The sequence below is a fragment of the Neophocaena asiaeorientalis genome, unplaced genomic scaffold (assembly GCF_003031525.2).
Source record: "Neophocaena asiaeorientalis asiaeorientalis breed wild unplaced genomic scaffold, Neophocaena_asiaeorientalis_V1.1 scaffold36, whole genome shotgun sequence".
NCBI lineage: Eukaryota > Metazoa > Chordata > Mammalia > Artiodactyla > Phocoenidae > Neophocaena > Neophocaena asiaeorientalis.
The window spans coordinates 5,827,440-5,849,159 of NW_020174149.1; the positions used below are offsets into that span (position 1 = coordinate 5,827,440).

Here is a 21,720-nt window from a genome sequence, read left to right on the forward strand (position 1 = left end):
CTGCCCTTCCTTACAGTGGTAAAGGCAGGATTCAACAGACCCACGCTTTTATTTGTAAAAAGATGGACTAATGTCTTCTTCCCAGCCATATTTGTGGCTTCACATTGCCAGGGTTTTTAAAAACTACTTATCATTGCATAGCAATCTAGAAAAACATAAGTGACAAAGCAAAATTTTAGAAAGAGTTTAGCACAATTTTTAAACATATGTGTGGATAAACACTTGGAGGGAAAGATAAAAGCATCTAATTTGTTGATGAAATCCGAGTGCTTATTTCTTTCCATTTTTAATTCCTATTATTTTAGCATTTTTATATACCAAAAATAAAGAGGTATGATGGGCCAAAAATATATTGCTCTAAATACCACTAGACGACCACCAGAATGACTGAAACTGAAATGGCTGGTGAAGTGCTGGTGAAGAGGCAAAACTACTGAAGTCTCATTCCTCGCCTGTAGGAGACTGCAGTGGTTCAACCACTGGCAAAAACTGTTTGGCTGTTTCTAACAGCTAAATACACACTACACCATGCCTCAGCAATTCCACTTCTAGAAATACACCAAAGAGAGATGAATGCTATATCCGCAAAAAGACTGTAACGAGAACGTTCACAGACTCTCTGCTTGTAATAGTCAAAGATCGTCATTGGGAGAATGGATATGACAAGCAAAAACAAAACATGTGCTAATACGTGCAATAGCACGGATGAATCTCAAAAGCACATGGTGAGCCAAAGAAACAAAATACAATTAAATGGAAGCCCACATGAAATTCCTGATTAATTTGCTTTGCCATAAACAGTATTATCCTATACGTAACAGAATGAGTCTCATAATTCACAGTTCACGTAATAAACTTATTAACAGATGGGAAGAGATGACAGCCATGGGCAAAGCTCTTGTTATTTCGAAGATGGGGGAGAAAAAGGCTTATCAGGTAGAATTCTAGAGCCAGGACCTGTCTTTTGTATTGAACATCTTTTAGGGGCTACAAGGATGTTGGGTGACCTAAGGGAGAAATTGAAGGGTTTACAATAGCTTTTCAAGTTTAAATTAAGATTTCTTTAACTTTGATATTATACACAAAGATGTGTCTGCCCCTTTAAAACTCTAGAAAATAAGATGTTGATGCCTTAGTCCTAGAGAAATCTATGCCAAAGACCTTAAAAAAATTTTTTAAAGGGTAAATGAGCTAAGAGCATAAGGTGCCTTTATTAATTAAAAGCATTCCAGCTTTGAGTTTTCAAAAACAGGGCTGACGTCTAGCAAAGATGAATGTGATACAGAAACCAGCTTTCCATCATACTTGTTTGGCCCAAGAGAATTGTACATCACTGACTGTGGCTGGTGCTGAACACAATGATAAAATGGGCAATAAAAGAAAGAGGAATGTTTGTATGGTCACAATGAAGAACAAGTCTAAGCAAATTCCCAGCTTATTTGCTCCAAATGAATCTGCCCCAATAATGAAAATGAAAAAATAAATCAAGTGTGCACCAACAATTGATTCTCTTTTTCCTGGAAGGCTGAAGCGCAGAGGAATTTGCAGTTCACACACTGCCAAAGAACACTGTGCATTCTTCCTCTGGTCGTAGGGACGGAGACGCCAATTATCCTTTCTGGCTAACCACAGTTCGGGCAAAAGGCAAACCTGGGCGGTATCTGATATAAAGAGAAGGGCATGCAATTTGCCTTGGTGAGACTGCTTTTCGAGAGAACCAAGTATTGACAGTTGCTAAACTCTGAACTTGAAATGAAAAATTGAGTTGGCTAAGCCAGGAACAGTCAAGAAAAGATGTATACAGACACTGCTGAGAAGGCAGGGACAATGCCAAAAGCCAGAGGCAATTTCTGGCCTTGGCATGCTGAATCGTATCTCATTAGAGGAGAGAGGGAGTTGGCAAGAACTGATTGTGCACTGGCCCCCACCATCTGTAAATTACATGGGCCCATGTTGTCACCTAAATCGGCAGGGAAATTTTGGTGATCGTGAGAGGTGGAAGCCCCAGGAAGGCTTCTCTGCAAATCCTTCTGCTTGTCGAACATCACGTTTATGGCCTGAGCAACGGTGCAGAGTGAATTGACTGTCAAGGAAAATGCACTAACTGGCATCAAGCAAGGGAGAAAAGCCCCTGGGAAAGAACTGACAGGAGTGCAATGACCAGAGACTAAATTACCACCTGCTTATTAGGGTGGAATGAAAAATCCTCCCTGCTTGTTGTTTGGGTTTTATCAGCAACTGGAGACAATGACATAAAATACAAGCTAGCACTTAAATTATTCAAGTCTGGTAACTGCACATGGTTTGCATGTCTGACTGAAGAACTATATGTGGGTAAATTCTGAGCTGTAGGTTTTTAGATGCAATGTGTATGAGGCAAGACAACAGACTGGAGATTAGGAGACATGGGATTTCTCCTGGACATGCCTGGATTCCATGTGGTTTTGAGAGAAATTATCTGACATCTTTTTACCTTGGTATCCAGGTAATCCTGAAGAATGATGAGAATACAGGACAAAAAGATCTGGGAGTTCAAATCCCGAGTCTGTCATCTAGTAGCTGTGTGAATGTGGGTAAGTCACTGAATTTCTCTGATCCTCGTAGAAAATAAGGTCAGAGAAATTGTTGTAATAGAATCATGGCTCAGTGGAGAAAATGTATGATTTCATAAGAAATCAGAATGCTTGGAATTATTTGTGGAAGTTCCTTGTTTAAAAAAAAGGTTTATTATATACATTTTAATTTTTATTATTTGTTTGTGCCATGACCTACCCCACACGGCAGTACGCTGATGACTAAAATATGTGAAGTTTTTACGGAAAGCAAGGAATAGTATGGGGAGGCACCATGACATACAAGAAAAAGCAACGACTTTGGAATTGCGTCAATTTGGATCTGCGTTCACCTCTGAAAGTTACTTAGTAACGGTGACACCTACCTGAGGTGTTCTTAACCTGGGGTATGTGGACCTAAAGGGACCATGGATAGAACTTAGGAGACCTGTGAACTTGAATTTAAAAAATTACACCTTTCACTAACCTTTAACTGAAATGTAGCATTTCTTTCAATTATGAATATAGGCAACTAATCATAGTATTTTCGCAGTGTCTATGACTTCGCACCCAGAGATGTCACAGATATTTTGATACCACAGTATAATTGTAACAGATATCTCAAAATATTGTTTATATTCATACTAATTTGAAATTATGGAAACTATTCACCCAGCACTTAAGCTTTCTTGTTTAAGGCCTTAAGAAGCACATATCAAAAATTCATAATTTTAATATTTTGACAATTGCATTGGAATATAATTGGTTTTCTTTGTAATATTATATATTTTAGCTTATGAACTTAAAAATATTATTTTGGGAAATAGTCCATAGGCTTCTCCAGCTCACCAGAGGGGTCCAAGGCACTAAAAGGTCCCACAACCTCCCTGGGAATTCATTTTATTAGGGGTAAAAGGGAGAGCAGAGCTGTGAGGCAGAGTCATTGTGAGATTACGGATGACGCAGTGAAGTGCATTGCCCTGTGCCCTGCACACAGTAGGTGCTCAACTAACAGAAGCTAATCTGTGTTGAAAATGATGAGACAAAGGAAGTAATTTCCTGTATTACACATTCCATTCTTCCTTAACGTGACAATTTCAATAAAATTTAGCTTTGGTCTTCTAAGGACATAAGGCTAATGCTTTCTCATGACTTGACTGTCTTCTCTTATTTGGGCCGGATCGTCTTGTGTGGTGTTGCGGGGCATGGCCGTGTAGCTCTCCCCTCTAAGTCTGCATTGCTATTGCTGGGAACAACCTACGCACGGACCAGAGCTGAGAGTCTACACTGTGAGGCTGGTGAGGTCTTTCTGGGGCCACGGGGCTGACCCAGCTGCTCTACTGTGAGCCAACAGGCAGGGTCTTGGCCATCGTAGCGGAAATGAGAACAAGTTATTTATAAACTGGGAACACGAAACTATTTTAAAGCTTGCCAGTGAAGGGGCCTTCAGAGGCAAGACTAGTCTTGAGGCTCAGCATAATGAACCTCAATATGAGAAAATTAAGTAATGTTTCAACTTGAGCCCCAAATCAACAGCCTCAGCAATATGAGAGCATCCAGCAAAGGGGAGTGCACGAGAGCAACGGAGGGAAGATTCATGGCCTTCTTAATTAACTCCGAGGTGCGCCACGTAAGGGGAAAACGATAAATCAAGTAGATTACTGCCAGCGATCTGAATTTCCAAATGAAATAAGAGAGGTGTAGCGCCTTGAGTCATTTTCTAAATGTGTATGGTGGCAGGCGGAGGGGCATCTCCAAGGTCGTCCCTCATGTTAAAATTTGCTACCGGGCACAACAGTCCTTTGATTGCATCTCATACCACAGGCAAAGTGCTTGCCATATAGTCAGGTGTGAAGAGGCAAGGAATAGAAAGATGAGTAAAACACGTAACGGGAGGGCAACGCAAGACACATACATATAAAACTACGACTGTTAGTCACACGCTTATTCAGGACATATTCACTGACCACCTATGATGTAACAGGCCCTGTTCCGGAAGCTGAGGACACAGTGATGACCAAGACAAAGTCCCTGCCCCCAGGGAGCGCCCATTCTCCAGCGGGAGCCAGGTACCAAACAACAAAGCAATTAATTAAACTGTGATTTGAGGTGGTCATAAGTAACATAAAGAACAAGAGAGCAGAGTAAGGCCGACAGGGAACTATTTCAGCGGGTGGTCAGAGAAGGCCTGCTGTGCAGGTGACACGTGACCAGATACCTGAAGGAGGGGAGGGAGGGAGCTGCGTGAAGCTCTGATGGGAGGGAGAGCATCCCAGCAGAGGGACTAGCGGGGACAAGGGCTGGGAGCAGGGCGATCTCACCAAGCAGGAGCTGTGCTGGTGAGGGGTGAGGCTGAGAGGTGGCGAGCGCCCCATCACAGAGGCCTGGTGAGCCATGCTGAGGAGTTTCATTTTGACTCCACATGAGACGGGAAGCCATTGGCGGGAGAGGGAGATGATCTGACTTAGGGTCTACTAATGTAGAAACACAAGCAAAGAATATCAGCGTGCAGAATAAACAGGGGTTCATCCGTGTGGCAGCCCTGTTATTAGTGGCAAAAACACAAACACATGCAAACAGATCTGACAACAACCTGAATGTCCACCAATCAGTAGTGAAAGGGTTGAACTATTATACATCTGTTTCTTAGAATTTTACGTAGGTATTAAAAGAATGAGTTAGAGCTAGCTCTAACTTTGACCCGAAAGATGTTAAATGAAAATCAAAAAGAGAAGTGCGCAATTTATACACACACACACACACACACATATACACACACACATACACACACACATATACACACACATATACACACATATACACACACACACACATATACACACACACATATACACACATATACACACACACACATACACACACACACACATATACACACACACATATACACACACATATACACACACACACATATACACACACACACACACACACATATACACACACACATATACACACACACACATATACACACATATACACACACACACATATACACACACACACATACACACATATACACACACACATATACACACACACACATATATACACACACACACATATACACACATACACATATATACACATATACACACGCACATATACACACATACACACACACACATACACACATATACACACACACATACACACACACACATATACACACACATATACACACATACACACATATACACACATACACACATATACACACACACACATATACACACACACACATATACACACATACACATATATACACATATACACACACACATATACACACATACACACACACATACACACACACACATATACACACACATATACACACATACACATATATACACATATACACACACACATATACACACATACACACACACATATATACACATATACACACGCACATATACACACACCCACATATACACACATATACACCCACACATATACACACCCCCATACACACACACACCCACACACATATACACATACACATAGACACACACACATATATACACATATACACACGCACATATACACACACCCACATATACACACATATACACCCACACATATACACACCCCCATACACACACACACCCACACACATATACACATACACATAGACACACACACATATATACACATATACACACGCACATATACACACACCCACATATACACACATATACACCCACACATATACACACCCCCATACACACACACACCCACACACATATACACATACACATAGACACACACACATATATACACATATACACACGCACATATACACACACCCACATATACACACATATACACCCACACATATACACACCCCCATACACACACACACCCACACACATATACACATACACATAGACACACACACATATATACACATATACACACGCACATATACACACACCCACATATACACACATATACACCCACACATATACACACCCCCATACACACACACACCCACACACATATACACATACACATAGACACACACACATATATACACATATACACACGCACATATACACACACCCACATATACACACATATACACCCACACATATACACACCCCCATACACACACACACCCACACACATATACACATACACATAGACACACACACATATATACACATATACACACGCACATATACACACACCCACATATACACACATATACACCCACACATATACACACCCCCATACACACACACACCCACACACATATACACATACACATAGACACACACACATATATACACATATACACACGCACATATACACACACCCACATATACACACATATACACCCACACATATACACACCCCCATACACACACACACCCACACACATATACACATACACATAGACACACACACATATATACACATATACACACGCACATATACACACACATACACACACACACATATACACACACACACATATACACATACATATATATATTTCAGGCTCCCATTTTTTATAAAAAAACAAATGTCACCAACAACCAAACCCCTACAATACATGTCTGCACCTGAGTACAAATGTAGATGGAGACCCACTACGATGTTGGTTGCTCTGGGGTAGGAGGCTTGGTGGGGAGTTGGGGAGAGAGGAGATAAGCTACTGATCTTAAATACATTTGTACACAAATCTAAATTTTATGAGTCAATGGTCACAGCAAAGTGTGTAAATGCTAGGATTTTGGAAAACGAACTTAAAGATTTCAACAAATCATTCTGGGATTGTGGGGAACCTTCATAAAATAGGTAGAATTAAAAGTTGATCTTGAAGAGCAAAATTGTCACAGCCAGGAAAGAGTGAAGAAAAGAGGAAGAACACGGCAAGCTGAGGGCAAAGCATGGAAGGTTTTTGTACCTGGTGCTGATGGACTGATACTTTTGACCAATCTTCTGATGGCAGCTGGCACTCAGGGTGGAGGCAGGCAGAGAGGTTCATGAGTTCTTGAGACAATCCGAAACAGGGAGTTAGAGTTTCAAGGAAGGACGGTAGCAGGGGAAGTGTTCAAAAGGTGATGAGGGGGCTTCCCTGGTGGCGCAGTGGTTAAGAATCTGCCTGCCAATGCAGGGGACACGGGTTCAAGCCCTGGTCCAGGAAGATCCCACATGCCGCAGAGCGACTAAGCCCGTGCGCCACAACTACTGAGCCTGCACTCTAGAGCCCGTGAGCCGCAACTACTGAAGCCTGTGTGCCACAACTACTGAAGCCCACGTGCCTAGAGCCCGTGCTCCACAACAAGTGAAGCCACCGCAATGAGAAGCCCGTGCACTGCAACGAAGAGTAGCCCCCACTCGCCACAACTAGAGAAAGCCCGCGTGCAGCAACGAAGACCCAAAGCAGCCAAAGATAAATAAATAAAATAAATTAATTAATTTTTTTAAAAAGGTGATGAGGATGCAGATGTTACAGATTTGGTGCCTGGTTCTTTGGAAATGGGGGTGAGAGAAAGTGGTGGGTAGAAAATAATTAACTCCAAGCTTCCTAGGCTAATGAATGGGTAAGGCATCATGAAACAACATTATGAATCCAAAAAGGAGAAGCCATTTTGGAGGGGGATGTGAAAAAATGGGCCCAGCACTGGATGAACTGAGCCTGTACTGAACATTCATGTACCAACCGGCAGTTAGAAATGAGAATTGGAGAAATCCTGGCATTAGGGGTTGGGAGTCCTCTCCACAGAAGTGAGAGCTAAACTCAAAGAATGGAGTGAATAAAGACGGAAAAGCAAAATTCTAGGGACAAAACTTAGGGAGAAGCCTCTATTTGTGTGGCCAAGAGGTAGGAGAAAAACCAGGACAGGACAAGTTTGTGGGTGCAAGGGAGGAAATGGTTTCAGAAACAGACAGTGGCCAAGGGCATCAAATTTGGTAAGCCAAGTAGGGGAAGGTCTCAGGGAAGATGACGTAGTTATCCATGAAGAGAAAACAGAAATGGACAGGGCATTCTTAGGATAGACCAGACCTTAGGATATATGAAGTGTGACTAAATGAAGTCAGACAATAGGGGGTTTAAGGCCACATAGACGAGAGATGGCTGTGGAGTATGGGCCTTGACGCCAGCTTTGAACAAGGGAGAGAGAGAATGAACAGAACATGGATGAAAAATCCAGATGAGATTGGAGACGGAAAAGAGAGAAGTTGAGACGGGATGCAGAAATGGTCTCCATCATTTCTGGACAGGAACTGAGAACATCTGCTGATGAGGGGACTGGGAAGTCCTTTAGGAACATTAATACAATGGGAAGCACTTGAAACTGACTGTGGTAAGTTTAACAAGGTTTTAACTTGGGATGAAAGGATTATGGGACAGTCTTGAGGGTCCAGCTGAGGTTGGAATGGTTGTGTTTGTGGTGGAACACATTGTGCTGTAAGGCACTTTTCTGTAGTGACTCTCAGCAGCTAGCCTGAGAAGCGAGGCACATCATGTCAGGTTGACCTGAGGCTGAGACTGGAGATAATGAGTGGGCAAGGGCCCTGGGATGAGGGATTAATCTAAATTGGTAAATTCAAAGCTAATATCCAGCAACCAGCCCGAATGTGGAGGTAAGCAAGGAAGGAAGGGCTGAGATCCTAGAGGTCTCTAGGTAAATGTGGTGCCAGGAAGAGGGCACAAGAGGGAGGCGGTACTGGAGACTCTGATCCACAGGGAAATGTCACAGCTGGAGATATTGAAAATATAGCAGCTCTTGCTTAGGACAAAGTCCAAGAAATGGGTTTCTACAAAGGGGAGAAAAAAAGGAAATCTAAGACTATTTCTAAATGGTTTCAATATCACTGAATCTCTTTCGACCAATAAGTTTGAAGATTTTGAAAAAATGTAATGCAGCTTTGAAATGGACTTAAAGATACATAAAAAGAACAATTACAAATACTTACGGGTAGACATAAGAAAGACTAAAAAATGGCCCAGTATGATTTGAGTTGTATAAGCAGCCTGTTTTAACATGCTGATTGCCCTAACTGTAGATGACAAGTAAGTTATACAGGGAGGCCCAGTACCTAAGAAGCGAATCATATCACCCAGCTCTGCCAAGACTCAACTCTCCCACCATGTGTTTTATGCCAACAGCACAAGCTAATTCTGTTGGAGCAAAAGCCAAAATGTCACATAAGGGCTCTTTCCAGCTTCCCAGTGTCTCCTGAGAGTACATGGGTCTTGCAGTACACAATGAGCAAGCCAAATCAGGTTAGAGATATTACAAGGAGAATCTGGCAGGCAGCCATCTCGGCTTTGTTTCAACTGATGTCCATAAGAACATAGGCTAAGAAAATGGTAGCACAATGTCTGGTATTTGAGATCTGACAGCATGCAACATGTTTATGGCATACATTAGGCTACAGACTTCAGTCTGGGGCCGGAGCACACAGCAGAACCTCAGATCTGGTGGACAGAGGGAAATAGGAAAGCATGTCTTGTACTGTAATAAATGATTGCTCTCAGAAGACCACAACAGGTAGTTTCATGAAAAAAAAATCCACTGCTTTCAGATTTAAAACAAAGTCAAATGCTTCAGGCTTGTTTGTATAAAATAAATAGAAGGGCAGTTCACACTTGGCCAATTACAGCCTTTTTTATGAGGCCATGACTGACTATAGTCTGGCAAAAATAAGTCCAACTGAAATAGCAAGAGTGAGGGTTTGGAGGAATTAGGTGAGGTTTTGGAGTGGGAATGAAAGAAAGAGGAAGAAAGCTTTCATTAAGTAGTTCAGATTCTGGTAGGAGAATTTTTTTTAAAAAAGCATCCAGACTAATTTTATTTTCATTCAAAACACTCTTATTTAGTATATTTTTCCTTTACGTCTTGAACACATTTATAATGACTGCTTTTAAGTCTTTGTTTCCTAAATCTAACACCTGAGCCATCTCAGGGAGGGTGTCTATTGACTGCTTTTTTTTTTTTTTTTTTCACACTGAAGAGTAAGACTTTCCTAAGCCTTTCATGTCTAGTAATTTTTTATTGTGTATTAGACATTGTGTATCTGATTAATTTCTGTGAAGACTATTGATTTTTGTTCTAGCAGACAGCTCAGTTTCAGGCTGATCATGTTGAACTTGTGTAGGCCTACATTTATGGTTTATTAAGGCCGATCTGCGAAAGCCCAAAGTGTTTCCCAAGACCTTCTAACTTGTCAGCACTCACCTCGAAACTGTCTCCTCTGAAAAACTTATGGGAGTCTTGGTTTTAGGAGCTGTTAGGCTATCTCTAGAGCAGGACACACTCTAGAACAAAGTCCTTATCTCTAATTTGAGTCTTTCTGGTACCTCAGTTGGAAGATTAGGGTATTAACAGGTTGTTGTTTCCACGCTGGCTGGGCTAGAATGCAATGCCTACCAGTACTGCTTGACCTCCGGTCTTGCTGTTCCATCCTTACCCCTGTAGCTGCTGCTCTTTGGTAAGACTCACAGTCTTACCCTGAACATGTCCACTCTCAGCCATGGACTCATGAAGGACCTTCATACAGACCTTTGTGGTCCCTTTCTGCACAGATCTCTCATCTCCAGTCTCCCTGTGCTACAGATTCCAGCAGCTTTAGTTGCCCTAACTCTGACCCCTCTCTTTGGGTTCTAGCTCACTCGACTGCAGTAAGGAAATTGTCCTGTCAGTGAGCCAGATGACCACAGGGCTCACCTCCTAAAGTCTCCTTTATCTCAGGAATCATCTGGTACTGCCTATTGTCCAGAGCTTGAAAACCACAGTCTCATCCATCTGTCCAGTTGTTTATGGTGGGGGAATTGGCAGTGGCCACTGTTTAGCATACTTTCTGCTTCATTCCATGTGAATACTGAATAAAAGTTGTACCCCACTCCATTTTTATCACATAGCCCTCTCAGTGCACATGGGAAGTAGAGGCTCCTGGTGTCTCAGAGAAGTGTCCCTAGAATCAATGATTTATTCACTCTCTCATTCACTCATATGAAAATTCGTACTCACTCATTTCCTCATTCAATAAACATTTATTGAGTCTACTATGTGCCAGATACTGTTCTGGGGGCTGGGGACACAGTCGTGGGAGATAGAAAGTATCCCTGCCCTCGTGGAGCTTCTTTCCTGGTAGGAACTGTTCTGGCCTGGCTCCAAAGCAATGCTTCCTCTGCAGTTGTTCCTCTAATTACTGACTTGATAGAGAAAAGGGAGACTTAGCATGAGCAGAATATAAAGAATAATAAAAGACCTATTACTTATACAACACTTCCTATGTCCCAGGCACTGACTGCTATATGTGCTTTGTCCACACTGATTTAATGCCCACTGTTAGGAAGGTATTATTATTATCACTAGAGTTGAGGAAACAGAGGCTGAGACTTGTCGATTTGCTCACATAGCTCACGCATAGCAGAGACAGCACTTAAACCTAAGCAGTCTGACTCCTGCTCGCATGCTCTTCACCACCACATTGCTCTATTCCTTAGAGAGAGAAGAGAATGACATTGGAGATGGGCGGGAAGAAACAGGGATCATTTCTAAACAAATAAAAAAAGTTTATTTATTTATTGTTTCTTTAAATTTTTTTATACAGCAGGTTCTTATTACTTGTCTATTTTATACATATTAGTGTATATATGTCAATCCCAACCTCCCAATTCACCTCCCCCCCCACTGCTTTCCCCCCTTGGTGTCCATGTTTGTTCTCTACATCTGTGCCTCTATTTCTGCCCTGCAAACCGGTTCATCTGTACCGTTTTTCTAGGGTGAGCATATATGCGTTAATATTTGTTTTTCTCTTCCTGACTTACTTCACTCTGTATGACAGTCTCTAGATCCATCCACGTCTCTACAAATGACCCAATTTCATTCCTTTTTATGGCTGAGTAATATTCCATTGTGTATATGTACCACATCTTCTTTACGCATTCGTCTGTTGATGGGCATTTAGGTTGCTTCCATGACCTGGCTATTATAAATAGTGCTGCATTGAACAATGGGGTGCATGTGTCTTTTTGAGTTATGGTTTTCTCTGGGTATATGCCCAGTAGTGGGATTGCTGGGTCATATGGTAATTCTATTTTTAGTTTTTTAAGGAACCTCCATACTGTTCTCCATAGTGGCTGTATCAATCTACATTCCCACCAACAGTGCAAGAGGGTTCCCTTTTCTCCACACCCTCTCCAGCACTTGTTGTTTGTAGATTTTCTGATGATGCCCATTCTAACTGGTGAGAGGTGATACCTCATTGTAGTTTTAATTTGCCTTTCTCTAATAATTAGTGATGCTGAGCAGCTTTTCATGTGCTTCTTGGCCATCTGTATGTTATTTTTAATAGAAACCACCTAGGTGTCTGGGCAGGTTGAGAGAAGCAAATGGATCACTATTCAAACAGGCACAGAGTAGAAGTTGATGGAGTTGGCGTATAAGGGCAGAATTTTGTCCTTGTTCTTCCCAGTTGAACAGGAGGGAAATGGTAGTGTTCTGCATTTTGAATCAGAAAAAGACGAGCAGGCTGTCCTGAATAAAAGGCTTCATGGTTCCTTGGGGAAGTTGAGGATGTAAGTGGAAGTGACTGAATTCTAGCAGCCCCCAACTAGCAGAACTAGTCCCATCAGATGCTTCAAGAAAAAGTGCTCTGGGATCAGGTACATACGAAAATTATACTATCTCTCTTGGAGACTTAAAATGCATATCAGCATAGGAGATGATCTGATTAAATCCTGTGGTAAAGAAACCCATGTTATTTAACTCCAGATTTCCTCAAATCAATTGACCACAGAACTATTTGGGAATAAATGAGTTTTGTCTGTGTGTTTGTGTTTGTGTTTGTGTGTGTGTGTGTGTGTGTGAGAGAGAGAGGGAGAGAGAGAGAGAGAGAGAGAGAGAGGGAGAGAGAGAAGAGCTGGCAAACATCCATTGGAATTACTATTCTAGGGACTAGAATTTGCTGTTTAATAGCAAACACTAAGCTAAACAAAAATTCATTTTTAGAGGAGGTCATACCTAACTACTATTATGCCAAGTGGTGCAGGGAGTCTTACAAAGAGAATTCTAGTAGAGCTGTAGTTTAGGAATGAGAGAATATTACATGCTTATTAGGTAGTAAATGACAAGAATTGAGTGCAAGACGGTACCCATTTGTGCCTAGTCATGATATTCCTTTATAGTTTACACTAAAATTATATACACATTTAAAAAATTAAAAGTTAATTTGGAAAATTCAATTATTTTAATACAAACATTTTGTAGAGAAAATAGTGTAATTAACAGCTATAGTCATGTCCATTATCATGTCTTTAAGTTATCCCAATTACCCATTTCTGGGGAGTCACAAGTTATTAATAAGCTATCTTGTCACCTCGAGGCAGCTACCTGGACTATATAACAATAACTTGAAGGAAATACCCAGATGCAGCCCAGCGCTTCTCATCAACCTTTCTAAGGAGATGCCTGACTTCACCCCGCAGCGCACCTATCACCTGCCTACTGGTGAGAGGTGGTGGTGGACATCCTTCCCCACTCTAGCTGAAGCCTGCTGTGCTAGGTTGTGCCCTGCACGCTCAAGCCAGTTTCCTTGCAGCAATATATCACTTAGGAGCTCCTGGTCACCTTTCTCATAGCAATTGTTTTGCTTCTGCTGTCTCCTACTGTTTAATTTTATTAGGTTGTTACCCTCCAATTATCTACAGCACGGTAATTAATCTCATCTTTATGTCCTTCTGCATCCCCTCTGCCCAGCTGTCCTACCCGATTTTTTCATCATTAGTTTTCCACATTCTCCTCTTACTTTTCTAAGCTAGTACTTTACTCTCTGATATCCCAACAAGGCAGCCTGTAGAGCGATTAGAAACACAGGTCTGGAGCCTAACTGTGCAGGTCTGAACCCAATACTCCACTTTCTACCAGCCGGGGACCTAGGGCAAGTTACTTAACGTCTCTGAGTCTCAACTTCTGAACCTGTAAAATGAAGATCATCACAGTACTTCTTTTATGTGGTCACTGTGAAGATTAAATGAACTAAGTAATGTGAAAAATGCTTCGCATAGAGCTCAAGACATAAAAAGAGTTATGTTTGCTCTTTCTAGTATCATTTCTTCTATATTGTCTCCTCTATCCAAAATCTAGCTTTTCTTCTTGCCCTTTATACCTTTTTGCCAGGTGTATAAATATTATACAAACTAAGCAATTAAATTTCCTATTACATGAACTTGTCATTGTTTCTAACGTCACAAAATCAACAGAACTTCCTATCCTCAGAATCCATATCTATCTTTTTTCCCCGGAACTACTCCTTCAACCCTCACTAATTCATTCCATCTCCCTCTTTCTCATTAAACTATTTTTATTTTAAAATTTGCTCAGGTGTTGTAACAGATGCGCTTTTAAAGGAATTAAAGGTTGTTCAACACATTATGTTCAAGAGAGTAAAGCAATTTAAAATAGGTATAAACAAAGGCTCTCCGATTTCCACTCAGTTCTTTTTTTTTTTTTTAATCCAAAAAGCTAGCTCCATTTTAAGTACCCTAACTCTGCAATTTCAGTCAGTGTTATTGCCAAAGAAAGTTTCAACTCAATTTTGAGGTGCCCAAAAGAAAATCAGAGTTGCATAAACAGATATATGAGCAGAAAAATATTAATTCTTTTCCTGTCTTCACTGCTCAGCAAAGATTTTATTTCCCCCTGAGGTTTAAGGGGGAAAAAAACCCTTATTTGTTCAATTTCTTTTTTGAAAAGTACTCTTTTCTGCAGTATTCAGGATATTGCCACCTAGCTGACTTTCTTTTATTATCTAACCTTTATTACTCTCTTCTTGCATGTTTACTGGCTTCATGTGAATTTCAATATGTTTCCCTTCCAGATCAAAGGCCCTTAAGACTCCTTTTTATCCCAATTTTTTTTCTTTTCTTTTTTAATTGAAGTATAGTTGTTTCACAAAGTTGTGCTAGTTTCAGGTGTACAGCAAAGTGATTCAGTTATACATATATATATGTTCTTTTTCAGATTCTTTTCCATTATAGGTTATTACAAAATACTGAATATAGTTCCCTATGCTATACAGTAGGACCTTGTTGTTTATTTATTATATTTTATATATAATAGTGTGTATATGTTAATCCCAAACTCCTAATTTATCCCTTCCCCCTCTTTCCCCTTTGGTAACCATAAGTTTGTTTTCTGTGTCTGTCAGTCTATTTCTGTTTTATAAATAAGTTCACTTGTATCATTTTTTTAAAAAGCTACATATAAGTGATATTATATGACATGCCTTTCTCTGCCTATTTCACTTAATATGATAATCTCTAGGTTCATCCATGTTGCTGGCATTATTTTATTTTTGTTTTTTTTGTGGTACACGGGCCTCTCACTGTTGTGGCCTCTCCCGTTGCGGAGCACAGGCTCCGGACGCACAGACTCAGCGGCCATGGCTCACGGGCCCATCTGCTCCGCGGCATGTGGGATCTTCCAGGACCGGGGCACGAACCCGTGTCCCCTGCATCGGCAGGCGGACTCTCAACCACTGCGCCACCAGGGAAGCCCTTATTTTTTACAGCTAATATTCTGAGTAGTAATTGAGGGACATTTAGGTTGCTTCCATGTCTTGGCTATTATAAATAGCTCTGCTCTGAGCATTGGGGTGCATGTATCTTTTTGAATTAGAGTTTTCTCCAGATATATGCCCAGGAGTGGGATTGCTGGATCATATGGTAACCCTATTTTTAGTTTTTAGGGAACCTCCATACTATTGTACATAGTGGGTGCATCAGTTTACATTCCCACCAACAGGGTAGGAGGGTTCCCTTTTCTCCACACCCTCTCCAGCATTTATTATTTATAGACTTTTCGATGATGGCCACTGTGACCGGTGTGAGGTGATACCTCATTGTAGTTTTGATTTGCATTTCTCTATTAGCGATACCGAGCATCTTTTCATGTGCCTGTTAGCCATCTGTATGTCTTCTTTGGAGAAGTGTTTATTTAGATCTTCTGCCCATTTTTTGATTGTGTTGTTTGGTTTTCTGATATTAAGCTGTATGAACTGTTTGTATATTTTGGAAATTAATCCCTTGTTGGTCGCATCGTTTGCAAATATTTTCTCCCATTCCATAGGTTGTCGTTTCATTTTGTTTGTGGTTTCCTTTGCTGTGCAAAAGGTTTTAAGTTTAATTGGTTCCCATTTGTTTATTTTTGTTTTTATTTCTATTACTCTAGGAGACGGGTCCAAAAAAATATTGCTGCAATTTATGTCAAAGAGTGTTCTGCCTATGTTTTCCTCTAGGAGTTTTAGTGTATCCAGTCCCCTTAAGGCTCCTTTTAGCATTTTTTTCCCCTATGGCCAGACTTGGCTTCCTCCCTGCAGCTCTCCATTGCTCAGCTCTCTTTTCCGTCTACCGGGTATTTATCACCTACACACCAATATCTAGAGGGTCTACCATGTGTTCAGTCCTGTTATGTATGCGGCACTGTCCACAGAGGGATCCCGAGTGAGAAGGGCTGTTAGTAACCTGGGCAACCTTCCATACACAGTCCTTCTCTTGACTTAAAGATCACGAATAAACATCTCAATCCCCTACATACGTCTGCTTCTCTACCAGCCAGGAAAGGATATGGCGAATTCTTTATTGTCTCAGACCTCTAAATACAGTATGTCCAGTTCAAGACACATCTTCTCCAGATCTAACTTCCAGCTTATAGCAAATAAAGGACACAGAGGAACCTGCCAAATAGTCTCTTGGAGAAAGCCTAAAGGAAACCCAGAAGGCGGACGTATTCTGTGGGACGCTGGCCCATCTCTTCAACAAGTCACTGTGCCAGATTAAAAGAAACTTGGGGGGCAAAACATCCAGGTGCAATATGATGTTCTGGATTGGACACTGGGTTAGACAAACAGCAATAATGGACTTGTTTAGATCACCTGGGGAAACCTGCATATGATAAGGGTATTAGATTAGATGCAAATGTACTGAAAAAGTAGAGATCAGTGGCACAACTGAGCAGGCTGCAGAAGAGTATGTACAGCTTTGGGTTAAAAATTATATTGTTTTGTACGTATGTATATATGTATGTATGTATATATTAACTAATTACTGAAGTACAGTTGCTATTATATAGTATATTTTAAAAGTGATCTGAAAAACGTGTGTTAAGGTATTACCAGTAGTGATATCTGGGTGGCGGGAATGTGATGTTTTAATAAAAAACAATTTTTTGGGGATTATATTTTCTAATTTTCTACAATATACGGCTATAATAATAAAAGGTTATTTTTTTAAATGCTCATTTTCTTCCAGAAGACTCATCTCAGAAAGTCCACACCCAGAAGACTCATCTCAGAAAGTCCACACCCACTGATTACACCCTGACTCTCTAGGGTTGAAGCACATCCTACTGCACAGTTTATACTAAACTATCACACTTGATTCAAGTTCTCTGGTGGGTTTTTTGTCTGTGGCCCTTGTCCCTATACTTCAACTTCACTAGAGTCCCAAATCACACCTGGCAGAATATTTCTTTCTTTAGTAAGTGTAATGTCCATGTAATTAGTAGATCCCTGTTGCCCACATGGCTGACAATACACACAGGAAGAATGAATGTGAAAATCTCACAGACTCTCATTAGAATAAGGCTTAATAATACACGCGTTTGTATATACATAGGTAACATATTTTACCAAAAATACAATAGCCACACTATTTAAAAGTCCTATCCAATACCATAATTGATCTATAAGACTATTTATCCTATTCCTCAATGTTACTAGGCTAATTCACATACATTTCTTTCACATAATTCTAATGCATACTTAAAGACTTTTCAAAACCTGTGCTAAACTCGGGAAACAACACGGGTTTTGTGAGAAATCCAGATAAGCACATACATCTTTATTTGTATTTGATGTGATTTTGAAGGTGTTCTACTTAAAACAGCCCCAAAATTATGGTTAATGAAAAACTAGATATTTTATCTCACTTCCAGGAAAGGCTGATAAGTAGGAAACCCAAAGAAGATATGCAAATAGATGTTTATATTAATGAATCCTTTAAAAAACATGCTTCATAAAAGAACTTGAAGCTGAGCACAGTGACTCCAATTCAAAGCCTTCTCTAGACAAGATTTAAGTAAATTTTCTGAAAAGGCATTAAAATGAAACAGTACAGATAATTCATTCCCAGCTTTCCACCTCAGATCCTGAACCTCAGCTCTGGTACCAAGAAACCAGAAACACTCTTTGCCTTATATAAAAAGGGGACAGTCAATAGAAATTCAAGCACTGAATTATCAGCCGAGAATTTTTCATTCCCATTAAAAACTAGTTTCGCTTTTCCTTTGTCTTTTTCTCATGTGGGGGGGGGGGCGCGGGGGTTTTCCTAACATCAGTTGATTTCAGGTTCTCTTCAAAAATCCCTGTCTCCTTAATTATTTAAGTTGGATGAAACAACAAGTCCTCTTTTAGACCCGATATATTAGGTTCTAAACTGTTCTCTAAGGTCGTGCTCGCACGTTCAGTTTCAGGAAAAACTCGTGTGACTCAACACAGATGGGTCAGTTGAGAATGTTTTTACTAAAAGGTGAACTGCTACTAAGTAACTTTGATATTAAATTATTTCAGTTTGTTATATCCTGATATATTCTGATATTCCAACAATGTTCTGAATTCATAAAAGCACCTCTTCACCCCAGGGTTTAAAAGTTTCACTCAAACATAAATCCATTCATCTCCAAACTGCCCTATGAAGTCAAAAGAGTATATTCTAACTCTGCACGCAAACTACTTCCAGAATGAGCTTATAAATCAGTCACGTTCCGGCCTTATGAACAGAGAACTACAACCTGCCTCTCCCCATCACAGAAACAAGAAAATTCCATATAGTAGTTGATCTTAAATAATCTCCTGTAAATAACTGAAGACTGAAAACATTTTTCCTACCCCGTTAAAAAGATACATTTAAAAAATAAACATGTGGCAGATATGAGGTTGCTATAAATTCTGAAAATGGCTTACCTATTAATGTAACTGAGGGCAACATAGGTTGGCTGCTGTAATTCTTGTTTTTCTAAAACACGTGGATCCGTATCTGAAAGAAAAACACAATTATGATTTTTCAGCTTTCACATCAGAATATATGTGGCTACCTAACCTAAAGTAACAGAGGCTAAATGGAGAAAAAGATTAATTTAGTAGACCGCTTTTTAAAGACAACTCAGTCAGCAAAGCACCATCATTTGTTCATTCATTCATAAATAACAAGAGATTGCATTACTTTTCAAGAGAATTCCAAACATCAACAGTGATAAAATGTCCATCTGTCACACAAACTCTTGCACAATCCCCCTCATAAATATTGGTTTTCATGGCTTACAGTTACAATGTTGGCATGGTTTTTGGTGGTTAATCGGCCTAAGAAAGAAAGGCTCTGTTAATTACGCTCACTTCAATGCTGGAACAAATTAGTTGCCATTGGAAAGCTCCATCAATCTGAAAATCTACTGAGCGCTGTTCTTATTCACTGCATACTTTCCTGGGTTTGGATTCACATTCTAGAGGGCAACTCTTCTCCTTCTTAACTGTATGTTTATTATAACTTTTCTAGACTCTCAATCAGAAATTCTCATGCTGGTTCAGAATCCACAAACACCACATTCATCAGAGGGTTTTTTCCCCCTTGAAGAGAGAGAATTCAACACCAGAGCAAAGTTCCCTAACAGTGCTTCTCCAACATAGCACCAAAACATGCACTTTTAACAACTAGAAATATATTCAAACTTCTCATGTAGAGAAATGATTGTGCTAAGTATATGCAAAAACAATGTTGCTATAGTAAGACTATAAAGAAACGTGAACACATTTTTGTTTTCTTAGAAAAAGGTTTAGACATTTCACACAGATTTCATCACAACCTCGTTTAAAACCATCTCATTATTAGAACTCTTCCAGCTGCACTTGGCAATAACACCTTCTTTGATGTAATGACAGATATTGTTTCAAGCACCTTGGTACAGGAAGTGTTTACTGCCCATGGTGGATGTAAGATATACATGCTAACTCCAAAGTGCGTTAACAGGTGATGGGGGTAGGGGGTGCAGACCACAGTGGCATAGAGCACAGGTGGCAAAAATGACAGCATCAAAATCAATTTACAATGCTTTCCACTCCCAGACTAAAACTGGACAGTAGTGGCGATTTTTTTATTGGTGTTATAGTTAAGAATCTCATGTTCACTTTATTATTTTTCCTATGCCAAGAATTTCAGGGACACACTATTCAGAAATCCTGCTTCCTGGGTCGTTGCCATCGCAAGCCATGAAAGCCAAATTCTGAAACAAGAGACAAAGGTTCTCTGAATGGCTCCATCACATTGGGTCTTGAAGTTTTGGCAGCGCAAGTGAGAACAGATCAGTAACTCAGCATTTCCTCTGCCTCCTATGATGATTACATATGCACCTGAGGCTGTTTGTACTGATAGATCCCTGGCCTACAGAAACACTGTTTTCTTTGTTCCACCATCTTCCATAACCTAGGCTAGATTTATGCTCACATACCCTCAAATTATTAGCGGTGAAATGGACTTCCAGAAGCTTCCAAATGCCTTTCCATAACAACAACAACAAAACCATCTGGAAGCACCTCAGGCAGGATTCTCCTGTTTTTCTAGAATGCAGACCCCGGTAACCGACAAGAAAGTAGAACTTCCAGACACATGTCCACCAGGCCTGAGACATCTCTTTCAGATTAAATGTTTCCTTGGGCAACCTTTAGAGCATCCATGAAAGCTTCGTGTTCTTAAAACGAAATTAGGTACTTGGTGCCCACAAATCAGGAGAAGCCTGCACAAGTGCTACCAGAGGAAAAGCATCAGGGGCTGGTCGCGAATAGACATCAGCTCCGTCACCCACTTCCTGGCTGACTGGCGTGCAATGATCATGACTCACCATTTTATGGATTTAATTACACTGTGGAGCACTTCGCATTCAGTAAAAGTAAAATAGCCGCCTTCATTATTTCTCCCTCCCTGACCAAAAAGTAACTGTCTGACGCTAAAAACTCTCTACAGGAGAGGACTGGAGTGACAAGGGCCTCCGGTGTTCACAGCAGGACGATGACGTCCTCCTCATGAAGACGGAACGTCATTAGCAGAATGAACTGGAGAGTAACACTGTCC

The 21,720-nt window shown here is 40.5% G+C and overlaps 1 protein-coding gene across 1 annotated transcript in view; it reads right to left on the reverse strand.

Annotated features, from left to right (window-relative positions):
- The window catches only part of JAZF1 (JAZF zinc finger 1), a 271,289-nt gene that overhangs the window by 137,425 nt on the left and 112,144 nt on the right, over positions 1 to 21,720 (reverse strand). The window contains exon 2 of the mRNA XM_024755086.1: positions 19,563 to 19,635. Coding sequence (XP_024610854.1) covers positions 19,563 to 19,635 — 73 coding nt within the window. The remainder of the gene's footprint in view (positions 1 to 19,562; positions 19,636 to 21,720) is intronic.